Source organism: Syngnathus typhle, linkage group LG3 (assembly GCF_033458585.1).
Source record: "Syngnathus typhle isolate RoL2023-S1 ecotype Sweden linkage group LG3, RoL_Styp_1.0, whole genome shotgun sequence".
Lineage (NCBI taxonomy): Eukaryota > Metazoa > Chordata > Actinopteri > Syngnathiformes > Syngnathidae > Syngnathus > Syngnathus typhle.
In genome coordinates, this window is record NC_083740.1 from 6,910,320 (window position 1) to 6,930,160 (window position 19,841).

The 19,841-nt window shown below is 40.0% G+C and overlaps 3 protein-coding genes and 1 long non-coding RNA gene across 5 annotated transcripts in view; 2 read left to right on the forward strand and 2 right to left on the reverse strand.

Annotated features, from left to right (window-relative positions):
- The window catches only part of doc2d (double C2-like domains, delta), a 41,150-nt gene extending 36,936 nt beyond the window's left edge, over positions 1-4,214 (reverse strand). The window contains exon 1 of the mRNA XM_061273889.1: positions 4,084-4,214. The gene's annotated coding sequence lies outside the window, so the exon portion shown is untranslated. The remainder of the gene's footprint in view (positions 1-4,083) is intronic.
- Positions 792-8,471, forward strand: cabp4 (calcium binding protein 4). The gene is made up of 5 exons (XM_061273890.1): positions 792-1,145; positions 1,688-1,831; positions 4,116-4,225; positions 5,971-6,118; positions 8,174-8,471. The coding sequence occupies exons 1-5, from the start codon at positions 1,127-1,129 to the stop codon at positions 8,200-8,202; spliced, it is 450 nt and encodes a 149-aa protein (XP_061129874.1). The 5' UTR covers positions 792-1,126; the 3' UTR covers positions 8,203-8,471.
- lonrf1 (LON peptidase N-terminal domain and ring finger 1) lies at positions 4,182-19,760 on the reverse strand. 2 transcript variants are annotated; one of them, XM_061273887.1, is made up of 13 exons: positions 18,847-19,760; positions 17,314-17,432; positions 16,847-16,969; positions 14,487-14,684; positions 13,785-13,998; positions 13,559-13,661; positions 13,082-13,196; positions 12,883-13,004; positions 12,644-12,802; positions 12,310-12,472; positions 12,042-12,194; positions 8,155-8,279; positions 4,182-4,215 (listed from the first exon to the last, which is right to left on the reverse strand). In XM_061273887.1, the coding sequence occupies exons 1-13, from the start codon at positions 19,457-19,459 to the stop codon at positions 4,197-4,199; spliced, it is 2,226 nt and encodes a 741-aa protein (XP_061129871.1). In that variant the 5' UTR covers positions 19,460-19,760; the 3' UTR covers positions 4,182-4,196. The 2 variants fall into 2 exon arrangements, with proteins under 2 accessions (XP_061129871.1, XP_061129870.1); XM_061273886.1 differs by lacking the exons at positions 4,182-4,215; positions 8,155-8,279 and adding an exon at positions 9,343-10,659 and having other exon boundaries at positions 18,847-19,758.
- LOC133151126 (uncharacterized) lies at positions 13,874-17,012 on the forward strand. The gene is made up of 3 exons (XR_009713862.1): positions 13,874-14,011; positions 14,522-14,823; positions 16,872-17,012. It is a non-coding gene; the product is annotated as an uncharacterized LOC133151126 (long non-coding RNA).
- Positions 19,761-19,841: the final 81 nt, after the last annotated feature.

The window sequence follows — 19,841 nt, forward strand, 5'->3', positions numbered from 1 at the left end:
GGTGCCAGTCAAGTTTCTTTGAGCTTATAGATATCCCGGGGCTTTGTGCCAAGCAGCATCTCCAGAAGAACATGCGAGCTTTCATGTTCCTCGCTTTGCTATGTGAACGTGATGATGCTTTTGGAGACAAATTGTACGCAGCCCTGAACCATTTGAACACTATTATTATTATTATTATTATTATTATTATTATTATTATTATTATTATTATTATTATTATTATTATTTAAGGTGCACTTATCTTAATAACCATACTTATTTAATTTTTGGTTCATTTTTTTGAATCAGCGCAAGTAAACATTACGTATGGAAATTAAATCCAGTCCGTGTTTACAAATATGCAAATGAGACAATTGTTTTGAGGACTGAGGCAAATTAGGTGCCATTAACGCTCGTGGGCAACAAACAAGGTACTTGTCACTTTTCAAAAACAAGCCTGTTTTTTGGGGGGGGTTTGATCAGAATGCATTCCTGCCCTGTTAGACATGCTGCAAGTCTTTAAGAACTGAAACTCAACCTTTGCTACACTTTACAGTTTGTTTTCCTGACTTACAGTTTTGAAAAGCGTTATGGTGGATGGCTCGGGTGAAACAGAAGGAGAAGGAGAGGAAGAGTGAGCCTGAGCAAATGTCAAATGAATACAGCAGAGAATACAGAACGCACAGGAAGATATGCAAATGATGTGTTTTGTGTTCCTGTACTGGCAAGGATATGCAGCCATCTTTCGCTGTCTGAACAGAGCAAAATCAGTACGCCTCACCATTACATTTGTTTACGTGTGGGTGTGTGTTTGTATGCACATAGCTTAAGCATATGCCGGGTCCCTCTGGAAGCTGCAGCTGTAGACCAGCGTGTGTGTGTGTGTGTGTGTGCGCGTGTGTAAGGAGTGTATCATCTTGCGTCATTTTGCAAATGTGACCGAAATGTTGCAGGGTGAAATCCCATTAGTTTATTGTCATCATGCGGCTGTGCCGACATGATTTACGTGATATTCTAACAAAATGATTATCTCCGGAGCGCTTCTCAAGGGAATTTGACCTTGTGATTTTTCTATCTTCTATTCCAATCCTGTCATGTAACTAAATCCATTGTTTTTCCTCCTTGTGCTGCATAGGAGCGAGAGTTAATGCCCCTGGAGTTAGATGGTAAGATGCCTTTTGGGTGACGGGGGCAGCCACGTGTCAATTGCATTACTGAACTTTGACAAGCATGCTTAGATTTACGTCTGTGAAGATATGCCATTCTGCTTTGAGACTAAAGTTCTATCTTAAAATCACATCTGTCGTTTATTGTGTTCTGAAGGCACAGTCTGCTCTCATTCTCATTTCAATATTTTGCCTTTAATAAAAAGCTTTCAAACGGTTCTCATTAGATAAGGGAAGTTTATCTGCCTGGAGACGTGTTGACTGAACTGTTTATGTATTAATATCTCAGCCTAGCGCAGCTTCATTGTTTTAACGACCATTTTCACAGCAGTCGTTTTTATAGAGTGAAACAGTAGGAAAGATAGTATTAGCAGGACCGAGTTACTATGATGCTGCCATCTGTCATTGAGCTGTTGGTTTGCTGAATCAAATTTAAGATGTATTCTGACACATCTTGTTCTATTATATTTTTGAGTTTATATCTCTTGGTCTCTTCTTATAACACCATTTTAAGGATTTATGTGCGTCTTTGTGTGTGTTAGAGTTGCGAGAGGCCTTCAAGGAGTTTGACTATGATGCGGATGGATTTATACATTACAAAGACATTGCTGACTGCATGAGGACTATGGGCTACATGCCTACGGAGATGGAACTGATCGAGATCATCCAGCAGATCAAGATGAGATGTTTGTATTCATTTTGTCGGCTTTGTATGCGACTGCGTGCATGTCATTCCTCCCTCAGAATTCAATGTCAGTCAATCAATGATTGATGAGTTTATCTCAGGTGAGCAAGTGTGTGTAATATGTAACATCGTGACATGTGTGCAGCACTTTTTTACTGCCACGTGCAGAAATGATGTTTGTCTTTGAAGCCAGGGACATTGGATGCATTTTTGCAGAGTGATTAATTGCCCTCACCCTGTATGTTGAAGCGCGTGTTGAGATATTCCCTCTCAGCGGTCACAAATGGGGCTGCTCTTGATTCTTTTTCATCAAACAAAAACAGAGCTGACACTGAATTGTTCAGCTTTTACATTATGAATTCTGAGAAAATGGGACATGAAGGGAGAGCCAAATCTAACATGGGTGTCTTTGATATTCCAGAAGACACTAACATACAGGAGATCATCAATTGATGTGTTCTATGGCACCATTAATATGAGCAGCTCCTTAAATGACCATAAACCTTAACTGTAACAGAAAAAAATATCATGACTTCATCAGAACTGAAACGATACTATACTTAGTCAATGTCACACAAGACGCAAAAGCATCCATTCCCTAAATAATGCTGCTCACAAACAAAACATAAAGTGGTCATCAAGATGGCAGAGAATCCTCGCCGTAATCTCAGAGGACCTGAGTCCAGATGTTATTTCTATCGTTGTAACTATGCCACTTGGCATGTTTTCAATACATTTAACGCTTGAGTTGTCCTAATGACAAGATCAGGTAACATTAATGTCAAAATTGAAAGATATTTACCTATCTATCTAGACATAGATGATAAAGGCATCTACAGGCTACATAGCTATGAGCAAATTGTGCTTTCTCACATTTGTACTGTATACAGTGATTTGAATTATTCATGCATGCTACTCATTTAAATTGACCCCACAGGGAGGCTTTAGTTCTTTTCTTGTTAAATCTCTAAGGAGCCAACAATTCCATGAAATTATATATTTTTTCCAAAACCAGTCAAGCACACTCAGTTGGAAAAAAAATATTTTTCTCCTATGACGTTTAGTTAAGGTTTTTTTTCTCCGTACTATGATTATAGGCTGACCCACTTAAAGCAGAAAAAAAAAAAAAAAAAACCAGACTGCTGCTCCACAAGAAAAATGTACCTTACCTTAAGGGCAACTAAGAAAATCATTTGCTAGGAGAAAATCACATAATTAGCTGTCTCACATTTCTGAGTTTTTCAGCTGCTGTTTTTTAAATTACCATTTTGATTTGCTGCTGCAAGTCAATGATAATGGGGGGGAAACACAACATTTTATTCATTAAATGCCCACAAAGCTTTTCTAGTGGAACCAAAGTCAGTCTGTTCCGTTCAACCTCTTTCCCTTTGAAACTCATTATATTTGGAATCATTTGTTCCAACTGTCACCATTAAGAAAAAATCACGTGACAAGCATATGGCAACTAACCAGTCAACCAGTGGCTGGTGAGCTAATGTCTATCTTGAGAAGCTAGTGGAAAAAGTCCACATCTTCACCGAATGTAATGGATTGTGCAAGCACTTCCCCGTGTTTTATGATAATGTTAGGTTAAAGGAGCAATTAGCATGGCTTCTCCAGGTTTACCTTGAACAGTATGAGCAGAATGCAAAATGGGTGTTTCATTTGCATCAATTAATCCTTCAAGATAGTCAGGCGTACATATAACTTTTTGACGTGCATCAAAAACTCTGTATGTTACATTTAAAGGCACATCATGCATGTCTTCTTGTGTGATCCCTTTCATGATGTAGTGGGCAAGATGTGGCCCCCGGGCCATGAGATTGACTCTTGTGCTGTAATATTCTGCAGTTCCATTTTGTTGTAATTACACTTCCACTTTTCAGTAATATGTGATTAAACACATACACAGCACATTCAAGTATTTAGAAGTGATTAAATCATAGCACTTTTAAGTATTGAGCAGTAGACGCGGTAGATAGTTTCTATATTTTCTCTAATGAATCCAGACAGAGCCAAAAGTAAATAACCAGGTGGATGGATCCACCATAAGTGAGAGATAACTAAGCACCTGGCTAATGTCTAAATAAGCTTTTGCAGACACTCATTAGGAGAGTTTGATTTGTTGCTGTGCCATCACTTTGTTTTACTGCCCTCAGGTGGCCAAAAAACATTACATTAAAACAAATTAATGTGCAATAAAAATGTCCTTACTTTGTTTTGCTCAGCATAAACAATGTTAATATTGCCCACCTGCACATTCAAGTGTTGCTCTCCTTCTGCAGGGGGTGGCCACGTGGACTTTGATGACTTCTGTGAGTTAATGGGCCCGAGGATGCTGGCTGAGACAGCTCACATGGTTGGGCTCAAGGAGCTCCGCTGCGCCTTCAAACAGGTAAGAATAACAGCAATAAATAAATAAATAAATAAATAAATAAATAAATAAATAAATAAATAAATAAATAAATAAATAAATAAATAAATAAATAAATAAATAAATAAATAAATAAATAAATAAATAAATAAATAAATAAATTCAATGCCATTGAAAGTGTGTGGATCTTATGTGAAGAGGTTGTACAAAAAGTACGGAAGGGAAAATGAAGCTTCAAATTTGCTTCATGAACCAGTTGCATTTTTTTTACTCCTCTAAGTGACACTCGGTTGAACATATGGCTGAAAGTACACTGAGTTGCCATTCTGTTAAACCCCTCATTTAAACCAACAGTGCCACACACAATATTAGTTTACCTTAAAAGCGCACATGGTATTGAACTTAATCTCCGAACAATACAGTGACAAATTAAAATCTAACCCACCCCAAAATGCTTTTGGCATCCCACATAAGCAAGGGTAGAAACATGTAACGTCCACATATTGATTCCCGACCTGCTTAAGTAGGTAGAACAATTATTATATATTGTGTTTTAGTATCGTATTAAATTATTATGATTTTGTAATAGCATCATAATAGTTGAATTATAAAGAGGTGGATTACGTTGTGTAAATCCCCACTGCAGGCCCAGCTAGGTACCAAATGCTGCCACAAAGTCAGAAAAACAAGATTTCTAAGTCCCACCTCCTCCTCCGAGCAAAATCATGATGTGGCCAAGACAAATTAGGTTATTTCCTGGAATTTGTAAGCAAGCCTCTCACCCGAGCACTGTGTGTATGTGTGAGGGGGGGTGGGTTATTAATCATGACTGCCGAATGCATGACACTGACATAAAGGCCGTCTATGCTAATAAATATTAAAGAATGCTTGAAATGCTACGGTGCACTCGTTTTTTATTTATATGGGTAGAGTCTTATTTGGAATATAGTCTCATGCATCAAATAGGATCACATTTTAGAAGCCTTTTATTACATCCACTAACTGGTTTATGATTTTGTTTGACTGCTTTGTCACTCCAGTTAAAGATACAATTAAGAGCTTGTCTGGAATCAAATGTGCTCTCATAGCAGTACCTTACTGTATGGCTGGGGTTGATTACTTTAAAAGTAATAAAGTTACTTTATTATTTCATGATTAATATTTAATTCACTTCTTCCAAAAAAAAATTTATTAATTGAAGGAGCTGCTCCTAAGAGATGCCTGGCCTAAAGACTAAACACATTTTCATGGGACTGCAGCCTTTATGCCAACACCCAAAATATAACTTAATTGGCTATGATGCTCTCAGTCTAGCTTGTTAGCACTTTTATTTTTCAACACATAGGTCATATGTTTTCAGTGAAGTGTTTCTTGCGTCATTGCACCATAAATAACCAGTCAAAGGAGAGACGCATGAGTGACTCCAGGCACCACGGTGGGTGCAAATGAAAATTTGCTTCCAGCCCCTTCCTCACTTCCAAAGATGTTCTCACTTGAGGACTAACATGTCATGAGTCAGCATTGCTCCATCTGTAGATTTAAGCTGTTTGCAGCTTTCAAGGGGCCGCACAGAGCTGCGTAGAAGCTCCACAACATCCAATCGCTTTCTTCTCTATCTGAAGAACATTTTAATTGGCTGTTTAATGCGGCTTTTAATAACCCCTAAAACCCTCGCTGTTGTTTGTGTTCTGTTTATCCAAAAAGTTTCCTTTTCTTCCTCTCATCTTCTAATCCTCCACATCCTTTGGTTTGACTTTCATTTGCAGTTTGACTGTAATGGGGATGGGAAGATCACGCTTGAAGAGCTGAAGGATGGGATGAAGACCCTGCTTGGTGAGAAGCTGAAGAAAGGCGAGCTAGAGGAAATTCTCGGTGACATTGACCTAAACAAAGATGGCAACATCGACTTTGATGGTGAGCAGCTGAACTGGGGGTCGCGGCAGAAGGAAAGAACAACGTCAAGGACAGAACGAGACGTAGAGCTAGTCGAATGACCGCAAGTCACCAAGGCTTAAACATTTGTCACGAGAAAAATCAATGAACAAGCAGCAATGATTTAAGTTTGTCGGGACCTAGTAAGACTCATGCCCTAGGTCAGCTGGGATAGGCTCCATTATCACAATGTGAGAAAAAATGAAGAATTTGGCAATTATGCCTAATTTTTCTTCTAATAATGTAAGTATGATTCAACACAACACTTCAACACAAGGCAGGAAGCACCAAACAAACAAAGCTGCTAAAAGACAACACAAGAGCAAATGATAAACAAAAGAGAGGAAGAGGGCAAAAAGGCTTGATTATATGAAGGAGCCTTGCCTTGGAGGTTTGCAATCTAATTGTACTTTTTCCTCAATCAATACACATGCCTGCACGTGTGTCACATGCGACACATTGAGAACACACTAGGCTGGACAGCTCAAGGACTTAGAAGAAATTGCATTACCTGCTGAGGAAATACACGTCGTATATATACACACACGTACACGCGCACACAATTGCAGGGGAATGCATGATTTAGCACACAAAAGTGTAACTTGTTTTGTCTCGTCACAGCAATCCAATCTATTGCAATTATCGAGGACATATAAAAAGGCGTGTCACAGTGAAAAGGGATCCATAAGCAAGTACTCCTTCTCGGCGTCATCAACAAGCCCCTAGGGCACAGTTCGAAGGTGTCACATGGTCAGAATGTCTAACAAGGTGCAACAATAAATGAATGCCCCGCATGTAGACCTTCCAATAGGCCCCGAGTGGGATTATAGATTTGTGCCTCCTGCTGCCCCTCAGCTCAATAGGTGTCATCAAAATCACATCATCATTTTGAAAAGCCATCACAAGCCTTGTATAAAGAACATCAAGCTGATTTACAGTATATGGGGAAAAGCGCTTGCAGCATATACAGGGATACAATGCGGCTGAGTCACAATGTTTTAATATTCTTTTTTCTTTTGCCCCCTTCCGTCCTCCCTTTGCCTCAGTTTCAAGTTCTGTAGAGTTTAATAATCAGGCATCCTACTTTACGCAGTCAATCAGTTAGAAAATATGCTAATAATATATTCATATTATGCATCATACAATATATATGCATGTGGTATAAAGTTGTATAAAAGATGACTAGTATATTGAATTATTCATAATTCACAAATAATCGTATGTTATACTGAATGCGCAGTAGAAGCATTCAAAGGCTGCTTCTTCTGGCAACTATATTCATCAACTTTGTTAAGAATAAATTCAAATGAAAAAAATTCTTCAACAATATCTCTTTAATTAGTGGCAATGTTCTTTTAGTAAATGGGTTTCAGAGAATCATAAAAGAGTCTCATGAAACCTAAAGATAGTGGGTTAATCTGGCATTAAACTCAAGTGCCCATCCAGTCAAAAGCTCCATGTGCATGTAGACAATGAGAAGGCTTCCTGTGAGACAATAGGTGTGATTAGGTTGGGTGAGTTGATTTGGAATGGATTTCATAGAGACGATTGGCTGGCTCGATGGGCTGGGACTTGAATCTCTGATACAACCAATAAAGGCGGAGGTAATCTAATTAGTTGGTGGCTTCAACTCATTTTAACTCTGCGTGAGTTTAAAGACTTTGGTTTTAATACAATGAGCAAGGTTTCTCCTGGCTCTAATTCAGGGGTGGTTCTAGACTAATTTCACTAGGGGGGTCAGGCAGGGGCCACGGGGTTTTGTCGGACGGGCGCAGTAAGTATTTGGTTCCGCTTTTCTTCCATTCTGAAAAAAGGTATTTCATTATTTAAGAAAAGTGATATTAACCTGAAATGGCCTCACCCAATTACTTTTGTTCTTTCTAGCACATCGCCACTTGTGTGGTTCATTAACTTGCTGTTGATGTCATCACATCACCATGTGTGAAACTTTTAGGTGTATGAATAAACTCAGTGTGAGATGATAATAATGTACACCAGCATCATTTTGTGATCATCACCTTCTGTCTCCTTCCGCAGAGTTCATGATGATGCTCTCTGCTCGGTGATCTCTGATGGAGGGTGAGGCCGGCACCACAATCACTCTGCTCCTCTGAGTTACTTCTTTCTGTCCCGTGACGTTTTGCTTTCAAAATAAAGAGGCAGTTAGTGCAATGTGAGTTATAAAGTACAGTAATAGTAAAATATTCTTGCTGCTTTGTCGTCCCCTTGTGGCAGCAAAGGGTACACGTTCATGCAATAAAGAGGGGGATAAGTCATTTCAGTCTGTGACAAATAAGGATTTTTCTTTTCTCTCTCCCAGGGCTGAAAGGGTAAACTTGACTGATACAAGTGATTTATAAATATTTATCTCAAATAAGATGCTGGAATGGCTTAACTGGGGCTATGCATATGGATTTCTGACGGGACTATGAGCCCCAGGGGAGAACCAGCATGAGGATGTGAAGGCCTAGATAGGCACGCTTAGTTACTGTTGAACTTGCTATTTTTTGTTTTTTTTTTGTACTTACCGTATTTCCCAGACTATAAACTGCTACTATTTGCACACGCTTTGAACACTGCAGCTTGTAGTCCAGTGCGGTTTATCAATGGATTTTTATGATATTGTATAATTTGTGCATATTCTCTTACATATTAAAATTAAACGTTAAAGCACCTGCATCCTATAGTCTGTTGTGTCATATATGAACAAAAGTGGACTTCCCCCTAATTGTAGCTGGTGTGGCTTATATTCAGGTGCGACCTATAGTCCAGAAAATATGGTTGTTTATATTTTCCAAATATTTCCTATAATTACAATTTTCCTAATTAGGGGAAATGAAGCTTCACAAAGCACTTGTGATGTTTTGTCATTCTCCTAGATGGTGCTATTGTTTTAAAAGTAAACACTAGTGCAATGGAAACATAATAAATTTCCACTGCATCTGTAAACAACCATAACCTTGGACAGTGCATCCGAAGTAGCAACTGAGTTCGCTGGGTTCTGTCTCGTTGACAAATTAAGGGACGCAATGTATACTTAACAAAATAAATAAATAGAGTAAATCCTGTAAGCCCTTCAGAAGACTATAAAAAGCTACTCACCCCTTCCCCAAAACGTTCCCTGCACCTTCTCAATCTTTTGGGGGAGTGAATATACAGAAAGGCAACGTTAAAGGAAAACACAGAGGCCCAACTAGACCCTACTAAAAAAAAAGTATTTTTATTAACTTAACACACGGAGCAAATAGCAAGACAAACAATGTCTTTACAACTGATTTACATAAAGCAGCCATGAATTTGTATCTTTCCAACATAGTGAAGAAATGTTGCGTTGGACTGCTGGAAAAATAAATCTTAATATTTGATGATACTTTACATCAAGATGTAAAAGAATGGTAAACCAAGCATAGTGTAACTTAAAACCACAAATTTATAGAGTGTAAGGCAACAGGTTCTCTCATAGAAGCAGAGAGAGAGGGGCATCTATGGAATATTAATAATATTAAATTTTTGCCTTCTAGATACATATACACTGGTTTGGTGGCTTCTTATTGCAAATCCCCTATTCAAAACGTCTACACAAAAAATAAGGTCACAATATACAAACATTTGTTATCCTCCCACTTAATTCAGCAGGAGTAACTGAATATTGTGATATTGAGAAGTAGTTGGATTCAAAAATAACTCCCGTTCTAAGTGACAAGCCTTGGAAGATTTTTGCAGTAAATAGTCCGGGGAGGAAGATTTTGACAAGCGTGCATTCAGGATGATGGTCATGAGTATTTGAGCATGGCCACATGGAAACAACATATCTGATGTCAACAGGAAGTTTGGGACATGATGGAAGTAGAGTGAACAAGACAGTGGAAACAAGACAACAATGTGGGCGATCTGATTATTGTTCGATAACAGGGCCAGCGTAAACCATCAATGTCAGTTTGGTTGCACTTGGGTATTATGTAGACCTTTGATAGTCTTGTAGTTGTTTGTGCAGCATTCTGGATTTTCCCGGCAGAATCTTGCCCGCTCCCCTTCCACCCCACTTTCAACAGGTGGGACGTGACCCAAACCAACATCCTCAGTCCATCTCAATGATGTCCACTTACACAAGCCTAGACAACACTACTGTGCATCAGGAAGTTCCTCACCATATTCCAGAAAGGTGACAGCCACTTGATCTGTCGTGATTCATGTTTGAGAAAACAAAATATTGTGCGTCACTGGAAGAATCCCTGAGGCGGTTTGGCCACATTTCCGCAAGTTCAAGAATGTTTTCACAGCATAGCTGTGTGCGGAAGGATCGGATGTCGGGGTTCATTACAGTTTCCAATTGGCGGCGTGGTGGAGGCGAGACAAGGAAGCTCCTAACTGTTGGGGATGCTCTGCAGATAGGTGAGAATGTGCTGGATCTTCACCAGACGCTCTTTGAGGCTGGTCATGGAGAGGACAGACAGCTGGTAGCGCGGGTCGATGGGCAGCACAGCCAGTAGCCACCAGCAGCACGCAGGTCCGTTAGGAGTCGCCTTGTTAAAAAAAAAAAAAAAAAAAAAGAACTGCCGTATACAGGCACATCTCAACAAATTATAAGATTGGGGATCATTTATTTTCATTCATTTAATTTCAAAAACTGAAACTCGTGTAAAGATTCAGTACACAAATAGTTTCTTTTTTTTTTCGTAATTTTAGATATATTGGGAAAGTTACAGCAAAATTCACTATGTCAAAAACGTTTTATTACAATATTGCTTATAAAAAGGGGTAATTGACCCTTTGAGATTTATTCTACCATGTGTTTAATAAATCTAGAATACGAGTTTCCTCATTTGAATTGAACAGCACAATTTTGGGAATCGTTTTACAATATTCTCACATGCTTTTGCACCTGTAATACGAGAGCAAACAAGCACATGACTTAAGGGTAGGCTAATGTTGGCGTGCGTGTTTATTCTTCTCAATTCTGTGTACCCACAAAAGGATACCTGCTAAGTGCATCCACTAGGCAACCGGAAGCAACCATGAATGTGATCGTAGCTGTACTTCATTGTAGCTTCGACCGCCTCCTATACCGACAAGGCGATTTTCTCCATGACACTTGTGATGCAACAGTGGAGCTAGGATTAGCTATGAAGCACCCATAAAGCTCTTGAGCCAATACTGTCAAAAGGATCCGCCCCTCAGGTTGTTGAGGGAGTCGAGATGTAATCCTCTTTGGCGTAAAGAGGCGAGCACCCCCCCAACCACAACGTGCTATTATGCACCTCTAAGGCTGTTAACCCCACAGTAAAGTAGGCCTTCCCAAACAAAATTAAACAAGCAATTGACTGTCAAATTTGCACTTTTCTCAAATACAGAATGTGGTATTTACAAATATAAAACGAGGCAAATTCCATGACGCAAAAGAAAGTATTCATAACATGAGTGACCTTCCTCTTGATCAGAAGTCATATGACCGACGAGTGGCGGTTTATCCTATTGGCGATATGGTTAGCTGAGGGGTGGCACGTACCCGCTCATCTGAGGGCGTCAAGATTAATCGTGACAAATAATATGGCACCTCTGTCCTGCAAAAGACTCTGGTGCCCTTCGCTTCCACAACGTTGACGTAATACAATGATATTTATGGACACAAGACTGTTCTTGGATGGTGAAGACGTTTCACATTTATAATTAAACTTGTCCCCAGGTTTAAATTTTAGATGTGATGTTCCTGTGTATTGTCCCGTGAGGATTGTTTTGATTTTCACTTATTGCAAGTCGATCTGAAACATATTCCCCGTGATAAACGGGTGATCAATAAACGAGAAAATTGAAGCTTGAACCAGAGCTGGGAAAGGACTGCATTTGTGTAGTGATTCAGAGGCACTGGCCATAATCTGTCTTATACCGAGGAGGTCAAGAGTTGTACCTGGATATCAGCTTCCCTCTCGGGCATTGGTCCAAAGTGCTGAAGGATCTGGTTGTGAAAGCGGATCTTGAGATTCTGGAACCAGACACGGGCTTGATTGTATACAGCATCGTGGAGCTCTTGTAGGCTCTCGAGCTCTTCTCTGGCTTCCACCTAAGAGCCAATAATGAACACACCGGTGACGGTTGGATTCCGTGTCGTGCCAAGTGAAAGAGTAAATTACTCAAGTACTGTAGGACAAAGCAACATTTCAGGGAACAGTTCGTACCCTCGTGTCTTCCAAATTCTCAATGTCAGCAATACTATAACCGTCCTTCATTCCTCGGGACAGGACTCTGAAGCGCTTCCCTCCGATAGTGTCCACCACGGATCTACCATCAGGCAGGAAGTGAACACTCCGGATGATGAGCATACAGCCGTAGTCGACAAACCTGCCACGGTGGATGCCACAGAGTTAATTTTGCCAAGATGCTTGGCACCATTCCCTCTTATGTAACTAACGACTTGATGTCATCAGTCACATGAACATGATCCTTGTGTGCAGGTTCTTCCAGTATCAAGAGCTCATGAAACTGCGACGTACACAAAACCCTTTCGCTTACCCTTTCTGGGGGTCGTTGATACACATCCCGAACTGCCGCGTGCCCGTGTCCATGCAGCGGCGGATCATGAGGCGATAACGTGGCTCGAATACATGCAGCGGGCAAGGCACCGTAGGGTACGCCATGGTACAAACAAAGATAGGCACGTTCTTTGTCAAGCTGCAGTCGGAACAGAACAGGAGAGAATTACAAGCTGACTCTAAATGGAGATAAGGAAAGGGAAGCATTAGCTAACTTACTCAGAAAGCTCTCTGGTCTCCTCCAGGTGAATCTTGGACCTCACCTCATGCTCCTGACTAAAATACTGTTTGATCAGCACATCCAGTATGCTTGTCACAGTGTACTTTCTACACGCTAGATACTGCCGAGGGGGGAGAGGTTTATGATTAATCATACATGATAGAGAAAAGATCAGTCACCATGCGGGCATGCCCTTACCTCTTTTAGGCTCTCTTTGCACAGGGGGCAATTTGGCGTGTGATCCAAACAGCGTTCCAAGCAGCTTTTACAAAAGGTGTGGCCGCACGGCGTTGTCACAGGCTCGTAAAATAACCTGGTTTGGACATAGCATTGGCCTGATTAGACATGCATTTCAAGGTTCATTTTCAAGTTTCATCAGTGCAGGATGTGTTTTGTGTAGAAACTACGTACATTGTTCACGCCCCAAATGATTCCTACCTAAGCTGTACTTTGACTTGGAATTACTTATGCGTACTTCATATTGAATGGATAGTTAACTGTGTATTTTATATACCTACAGATTAAGTGTGTTTCATTTCATTTCCTTTTATTGCTCGTTCTTTCAGTTCTTCATGGGCCCCCCAAAGCGCTTTTTCTCATGGTCAATCAAAGAGACTAATGCTGCAATTATATCATCATTCAGATTCTGAAGCGTGAGTGTACATGCGGGCTCACCTCATGCAGAGAGAGCACTCAAGGTCATTGGCATCAAGGAGATCCTCAAGAACACTTTTGTAAGCTTTAGTTTTGGTTGCTCTTTTGGGAGAAGTTTTCACACCTTGAGGGAGACAGAGAACATGAGGTTAACTCAATCTTTATGACTCATGCACTTGTTTGTAATAATAATCAGTTTGCAATTACAAAAGAAAACCAGGAGAGTGAGAAAAGTGCCGCACAATACCTTGCTTTTTATACTTGCTACTTCCGCTGTCCACAATGTAAGGCTCAATGTCCGAAATGGACAACTTCCTCTTCAGCAGACTTGCCTTCTCCTGGTCCCCAAGCTGAGGGGCGGAGCACACCCTCTTCAGTCCCAGCTCGCCAGAATTGGGGCCATTACGTCGCAGGGAATGAGCTCGACTCAGACCGGTACGCTCAAGACTCTCCCGGCGTTTCTGTGGCACAAAGGTAACAATTCTTATTAACACATGGAACGATCAAATAATTTTCAAATTGATTACTTGATCAATTAATCAAATGATCAGATTCATCATTTATCATCAAAGTGTATTACAAAAACATTTTATTTTCCCAATTACTGCTTATTAACCAATCATTAGCGTATTGGCCATTTGTTTATTTACACAAGTAAAAGCAGATGTTTGCAAATATCTTTTTGATGAAACAATACATATTCAGTCTAGTTTCATGAAGAACTACAAAAATCAGAGATTAACTACTGTTGAGAGATTGAAATACGAGGATTTGGGAAATGTTAAGCTAAATATTATCTCTAAATGATTGCTCAATTATTAGAATAGTCAATTAATTTAATAATAGATTTGATTCATTTATTATTTTATTTACATTGCTACATGTGCTATCAAGGAAAGCAATGCAATATGATTCAAAAAATTACGATGGTTGTCTTGATTTATCTGACCTCCTGCTTGTCTGTTTGCTGGTGTGCCGACACAGCGCGGACATGGTGTTGGCTTTGTCTTTGGACTGGAATTTGTAACCCAACTTGGGCACCGGCCACAAGGCTTTTACTGCGCAAGTGGGGTGACGTATTCTGCGCCGTTTCCCTCAGGCCGACCTTGATGTTGTCGTTAGCCGAAGAGAGCAGGTCACACAAAATCTGGCGAAAACAAACAGCATGTGATCTGTCTGTCAATTATGTAGTCCTCAACAACTGCAGAAACCCTGAAAATCCTCTGACAAGATAACAATTGGAATTGGTGTAAACAAAAATATTGTCACTGTCCAATAAAGAGCTGGTAAGTCTCATGGAAACCATAAAAAAAATGTTTCAATAGCAAGTATTTCATAAAAACACACCACAAATGGCTGTTAGTCAATTTCAGAAGTTTCATTCTCATATTAAACTTACAAATGAATAAATGTGCAGAGCCAAGAAAGTATGTCTACCCATTCTTATAATAGCTTCTTATGAGTCATTATGAGCTCTAAGTCACTCCCCCAAGGTTCCTGTCACCTTGTAAGGTAAAAACCTTCGACAGCATTCACTATGCCATCAAATCACTTCATTCCAATTTCAAATGATCATAATTGGCCATTTTAAATGATCACAATTAATGGTTTGAAAACTGATATATCTGCTTTGCTGCAAGCAGCAGACATGTTTAATTCAAATTCAACAACTTTGCGAGAGGGGAAAACAACAACAAGATGAGTTACCAGACTTGCTTATGCAATCTTGTTGTACAGCAAAGGTTCTCTAACTTTTTTTCTGACAAGCCCCCAAGAGGCAGGGAAAAAAAAAAACACTTTCACATGAATGTGTATGACGTACAGCACTTGCGACGTTTGTTACAAAGACAACATAAGATGTATTCGTTATCATTCTTAAAAACTGCACATACATTTTGATACTAAACGAGGCAGCCCGATAGTTACACAAAGATTGCGCAACAGTGAGAATTTCATATCAAAACATGTTGAGCAGATAAATGTGCCGTTAAAAATCAGGTTCAACTTTATACAATGAGTCAACTGTGTTCCGCTTGCATAACAGTGACAGAGCTGGTTTTGTTGATTGAAGCTAAAGTCACAAGACCTGCTCTTTAGCGAACATAACCAAGATGATACAGCGGTGGCAAGTGAAACTATTTATCGGTTTATTTCTCAAGTTAAGTCAATGTAATACTATAAGTACTTCCTGCTACCTCTTTTATGTTGAGTATTTAATGCTTTCGTTTCTGCGTTCCAATCAGGGGTGTCGACCAAAACGGCTTAACTTTTTGACCTATACTTAAGATGGCACATCTGTCAACAGGATCATGATGAGGCAAAAATACCACACCTTTTGTGTTTTAATTGGTGACTTGGCTGCACTAAATGCTAGATCTAAGCTACCTTGTCGGCCACACTCTAACTTCTCCTAAAAGACTTGTCATGCTTCTCTTACAATTCATGTTTACATATGCAGTTGACAAACCATCACCTGTCGTGTTGTTGTATTAATAATAATAATAATAATAATAATAATAATAATAATAATAATAATAATAATAATAATAATAATAATAATAATAATAATAATAATAATAATAATAATAATAATCAAAGTTATATCACCCTGTTCTGAATGCATAATGCCAAAGTTCTACCTTCCGCCATGCTGTAGCGAAAAGCTCTTGTGTGTAACCTACGCGACATGATCACGCAAAATCATGGTGTCACGAAAAATGGCGTAAATTAGTCAGTTGTCTTACGTTTTGTTTTCCTGGGTTTTCTACTTTTGGATAGTACTTTGCAAACTTTTAAAACCGTGCCACATTGAATTTATAAACAAAACTGCATTGAGAAATTGTTCACGAATTTCCCCATTTGTATTGTCATACAATGATAAAATTAAACTTTGGATACTGCCAACTAATAGTGGTTCCTTGCTCAAGTCCCAAAATTCAAGTCAAGTCAGAAAGACAGGAACACTCAAAAAGGCAACGCAAATATGGAAACAGGCACAAAGCAAGAAGTATCAGTCACAAACTAACCTTGTTAGTTTCTATTTCTTCGCTCGGCAACGAGAGGGGGCAGGGGCAATTGATGGCATAGAATACCATACGCCGCTTAAGATCTTTATGACAATTCAATATGGGAGCCCAGATTGACCCCTGGGGATTCCATAAAATCTAGTAGGGGATTTCTCACATTGGCTACTTTAAGTCTCTCAACAAAGATTATAGCGTTCACAACAAACAGTAATAAAAGGCCGAAAATAAGATTGTGGCCACAATTCAGTTAGACAACATCACATAATGAGATGTGTTAGCTCACCTTTTCTACTTGTCGTTTTGCGCAGGGGAAATCTTCGTCCATAGCAAGGCAATTGAGGAAGACTTGGAGGGATTGATCTACTTCGCCCATCTCGTGAAGCACCATGGCTTTCCTAAACAAAGCCTACCAGGACATAACATCAAATTTAGGAGGTTGTTACAATCACCGAATTTGCAGCTTCAAGGCACAAACAAAAACAAAGGAACCATGCCGTTGTCTTCGCTTGTAATTTGAAGTGAAAGTCAATGGTGTACATCTAACTAAAACATTTTGACAAACAAAAAGAATTAGTGGTCACTGCTTTAGTAAAACAAACACTGACATATTTGCATTGTTTTGAGCTGATGATAAAAATATTGGTGTGATGCTGCCTGTGCTTTTTTTAAAGAATACATATATATTAAAAAAAAAAAGTAAGAAGGAAGAATATTTACATTCTGATTGATTTTTGACTGAGTTTGACCTACCTGAGCGGTACAGCCAGATGCAAGACAAAACTCAATGTCCTCCAGAGCTAGATCAAATTGTTTTAGAGATGTATATGCTTCTGCTCTCAAGAGTCGTACATCCGCTGTTGTTTTGGGTTCTTCAAAGAGCATGCATGGGGAGCAAAAAGAGAGGCAAGAGAAATTATTTTGAATTTTCCTATTTTCAAGCATCTCAAAAAACATTGTGGAACTGTTTGTGTCACGATTAAAACAACAACAACTGTCTATCGGCAATTGAAATTTAATCGGACGGGCCTATTTGGGGCAGGAGAACTGAACCATTCTCTCAAGCCTCTCTTTTCCTCAATGGATGCTTAAGGGAGTGTTTCTTTTCCCAATTTAGCTGGAGCAGATGCCTTCGATCCACTGGTGGATCATCTATAACCGCTTCAAACAACAAGTCATATGTTTGTATTATTGCCAATGTTTAATGTGATACTTTGTTATATTTTTGTATTGTATATTATATAATTTTAGGTCTTTGTAAAGCACTTTGTTACAGCAAAAAGGTGGTGATAGCGCTATATAAATAAAGATATTCTTGTATTGTATTGCATTTTAAGCAGAGGTCGAACACGAGCATTAGACAATTAGTCAGCTGTCTGGATTTTTACACAAAACTAAGATACAACCTAAAACTGTGTTTAGGAACAAATGCATTCATGTAGTCATTTGTTTCGGGGACGTTGGCGTTTCACATGACCAGGATGATCAAGATTCTTACTCCAATGACAAGAGCAATTCGAGAACAATTTGCATTTTGCTGGCGTAACTTTACCTCTACCCCATTGACCCACTTTTAAATAACCATTGCAATGTCGTGCAAGAACAATGGTATTGGATTATTTAATGATGTTCAAATGGATTTCCTCAAACTGCATCCCTGCTACTTTCACAGTCTGCTGCAAGAAAAGTCACCTACTTCTCCCCCTCTTTCATATTGTTGTCATGTTACCAAACCTAAGAGGCCTAATCATCAAGTGATGCACATGACCATTTTCGTTGTGTAAAAGCCATTGGTTGCATTGCAGCATATATAACCAATAAGACCAGCCCCCCCGCAAATTACAAAACCTGCAATAAGTGTCACGACCTAACTTACGCAAGCTGACCCAGACGCGCATGCGCCGTGTGTGAACCTTTCGTAAACTCGGCGCAGACCGTTAACGACGTCGCTATGGTAACTGCTTGACAATAAACCCAGTTGAACAACAAAATGACGTAATATATCTCGATTCGTTTTTAAAAGAAATCTTCCTTTGTTTTTACGACATTCGCCTATATTTTCGGTGAAACATATCACTGTACGAGTGGGGGATTGACTTTGTGTACTTTGCAAATTCTAGCGAAAGTTGACATTTGCCATATTCAATACGGCGGACGCATTCACGTATCCCGGCGAGGGGCCAACCCGTTGAAGGCGTGTCTACGTAATCTAATGTTCATGCTCAATTGCAGGAAGCAAACATCCACTGTCAAAATAAATCCCGTAGAATAAAGTTTACAACTCACCTGCTTGGATCATATCGCTCGCTTGCCCCACGGCGTCCACGCAGCGATTCCGCAGACACAGTTCATCCACTTCGCTTAGTCTTTTGAACCGTTTCACATCGCTGGGGAACCATTTGGATAAGAGTCCGCACAAAATCACGTTGGGCTTGCCTTCGCCTCTGACCGATTCGTGGCACAACTTGCACTTGGAGAGCAGCCCTCGGTGCAAACATCTCTTGCAGAATGAGTGTCCACACGCTAACGTCACGGGTTCCCCTAAAAAACTGTTGCAACTGGGGCAGTCAAACACTTGATCCCAGCAGCTATCCTGGTCCTTCGAGTCCAGCTTGGGCGGCGAGACCGACCCGCAGGCGGTCTTTTCTTTTAGATTTCGCACTATACAGTCCACAAACGTGCTTAGCTGTTCGGGTTTCACGGGGCCGTAGCGCAAGGCCATCGAGAACCAGTAAATGGCCTCTTTAAGGGAGTTCTCCGAGGTTAAAGCATTGGCTTTTAGCAGGATGAGCTGATGGTGGTCCACGTCCTCCTGCTCGGGGACGTCGTCCTTTTCGGTGCCTATCAAAAAAGCGCTCCTCTCCCCCGTCGCATCCTCATCTGGCTCCTGGAGCGACATGATGAAAGAACAATGTTACGAGAAATAGCCGTCTCCTCGGTTAACGCGATTATTCATCTCCTCGAGTATGTCCTCGACTTTCCCTGTGGACACTCGTTAGTTACATAAAAACTCACGTCACGTGAGCACAGACTCGCCCGTGATTGGCCGCAGTGACTGGGTTACAAAACCATGCCCGAGTCAAGTTTCATAACCGCAAAGAGGACGTGAAGGAATTATTGCTTCTACAAGACGTTCCTTGATACCTAATATTAGTACTTATCCAATTACTTCTCTGGTTCTTCTATATCAAACAAATTTGTTTTAGGTTCATTTACCTGACATGTTTCGGCGGAATCTTCCGCCTTCATCAGAGGATTCCGCCGAAACATGTCAGGTAAAT

Coding starts and splice junctions, on each gene's coding strand:
- lonrf1 (XM_061273886.1), bottom strand. CDS start 19,459: ATGTCGCTCCAGGAGCCAGATGAGGATGCGACGGGGGAGAGGAGCGCT. Junction 16,970..17,313: donor CATCTGGCTGTACCGCTCAG/GTAGGTCAAACT, acceptor ATGTCCTGGTAG/GCTTTGTTTAGGAAAGCCAT. Junction 12,473..12,643: donor ATCAACGACCCCCAGAAAGG/GTAAGCGAAAGG, acceptor CCACCGTGGCAG/GTTTGTCGACTACGGCTGTA.
- cabp4 (XM_061273890.1), top strand. Junction 1,832..4,115: donor CCAGCAGATCAAGATGAGAT/GTTTGTATTCAT, acceptor CTCCTTCTGCAG/GGGGTGGCCACGTGGACTTT. Junction 6,119..8,173: donor TGGCAACATCGACTTTGATG/GTGAGCAGCTGA, acceptor CTCCTTCCGCAG/AGTTCATGATGATGCTCTCT.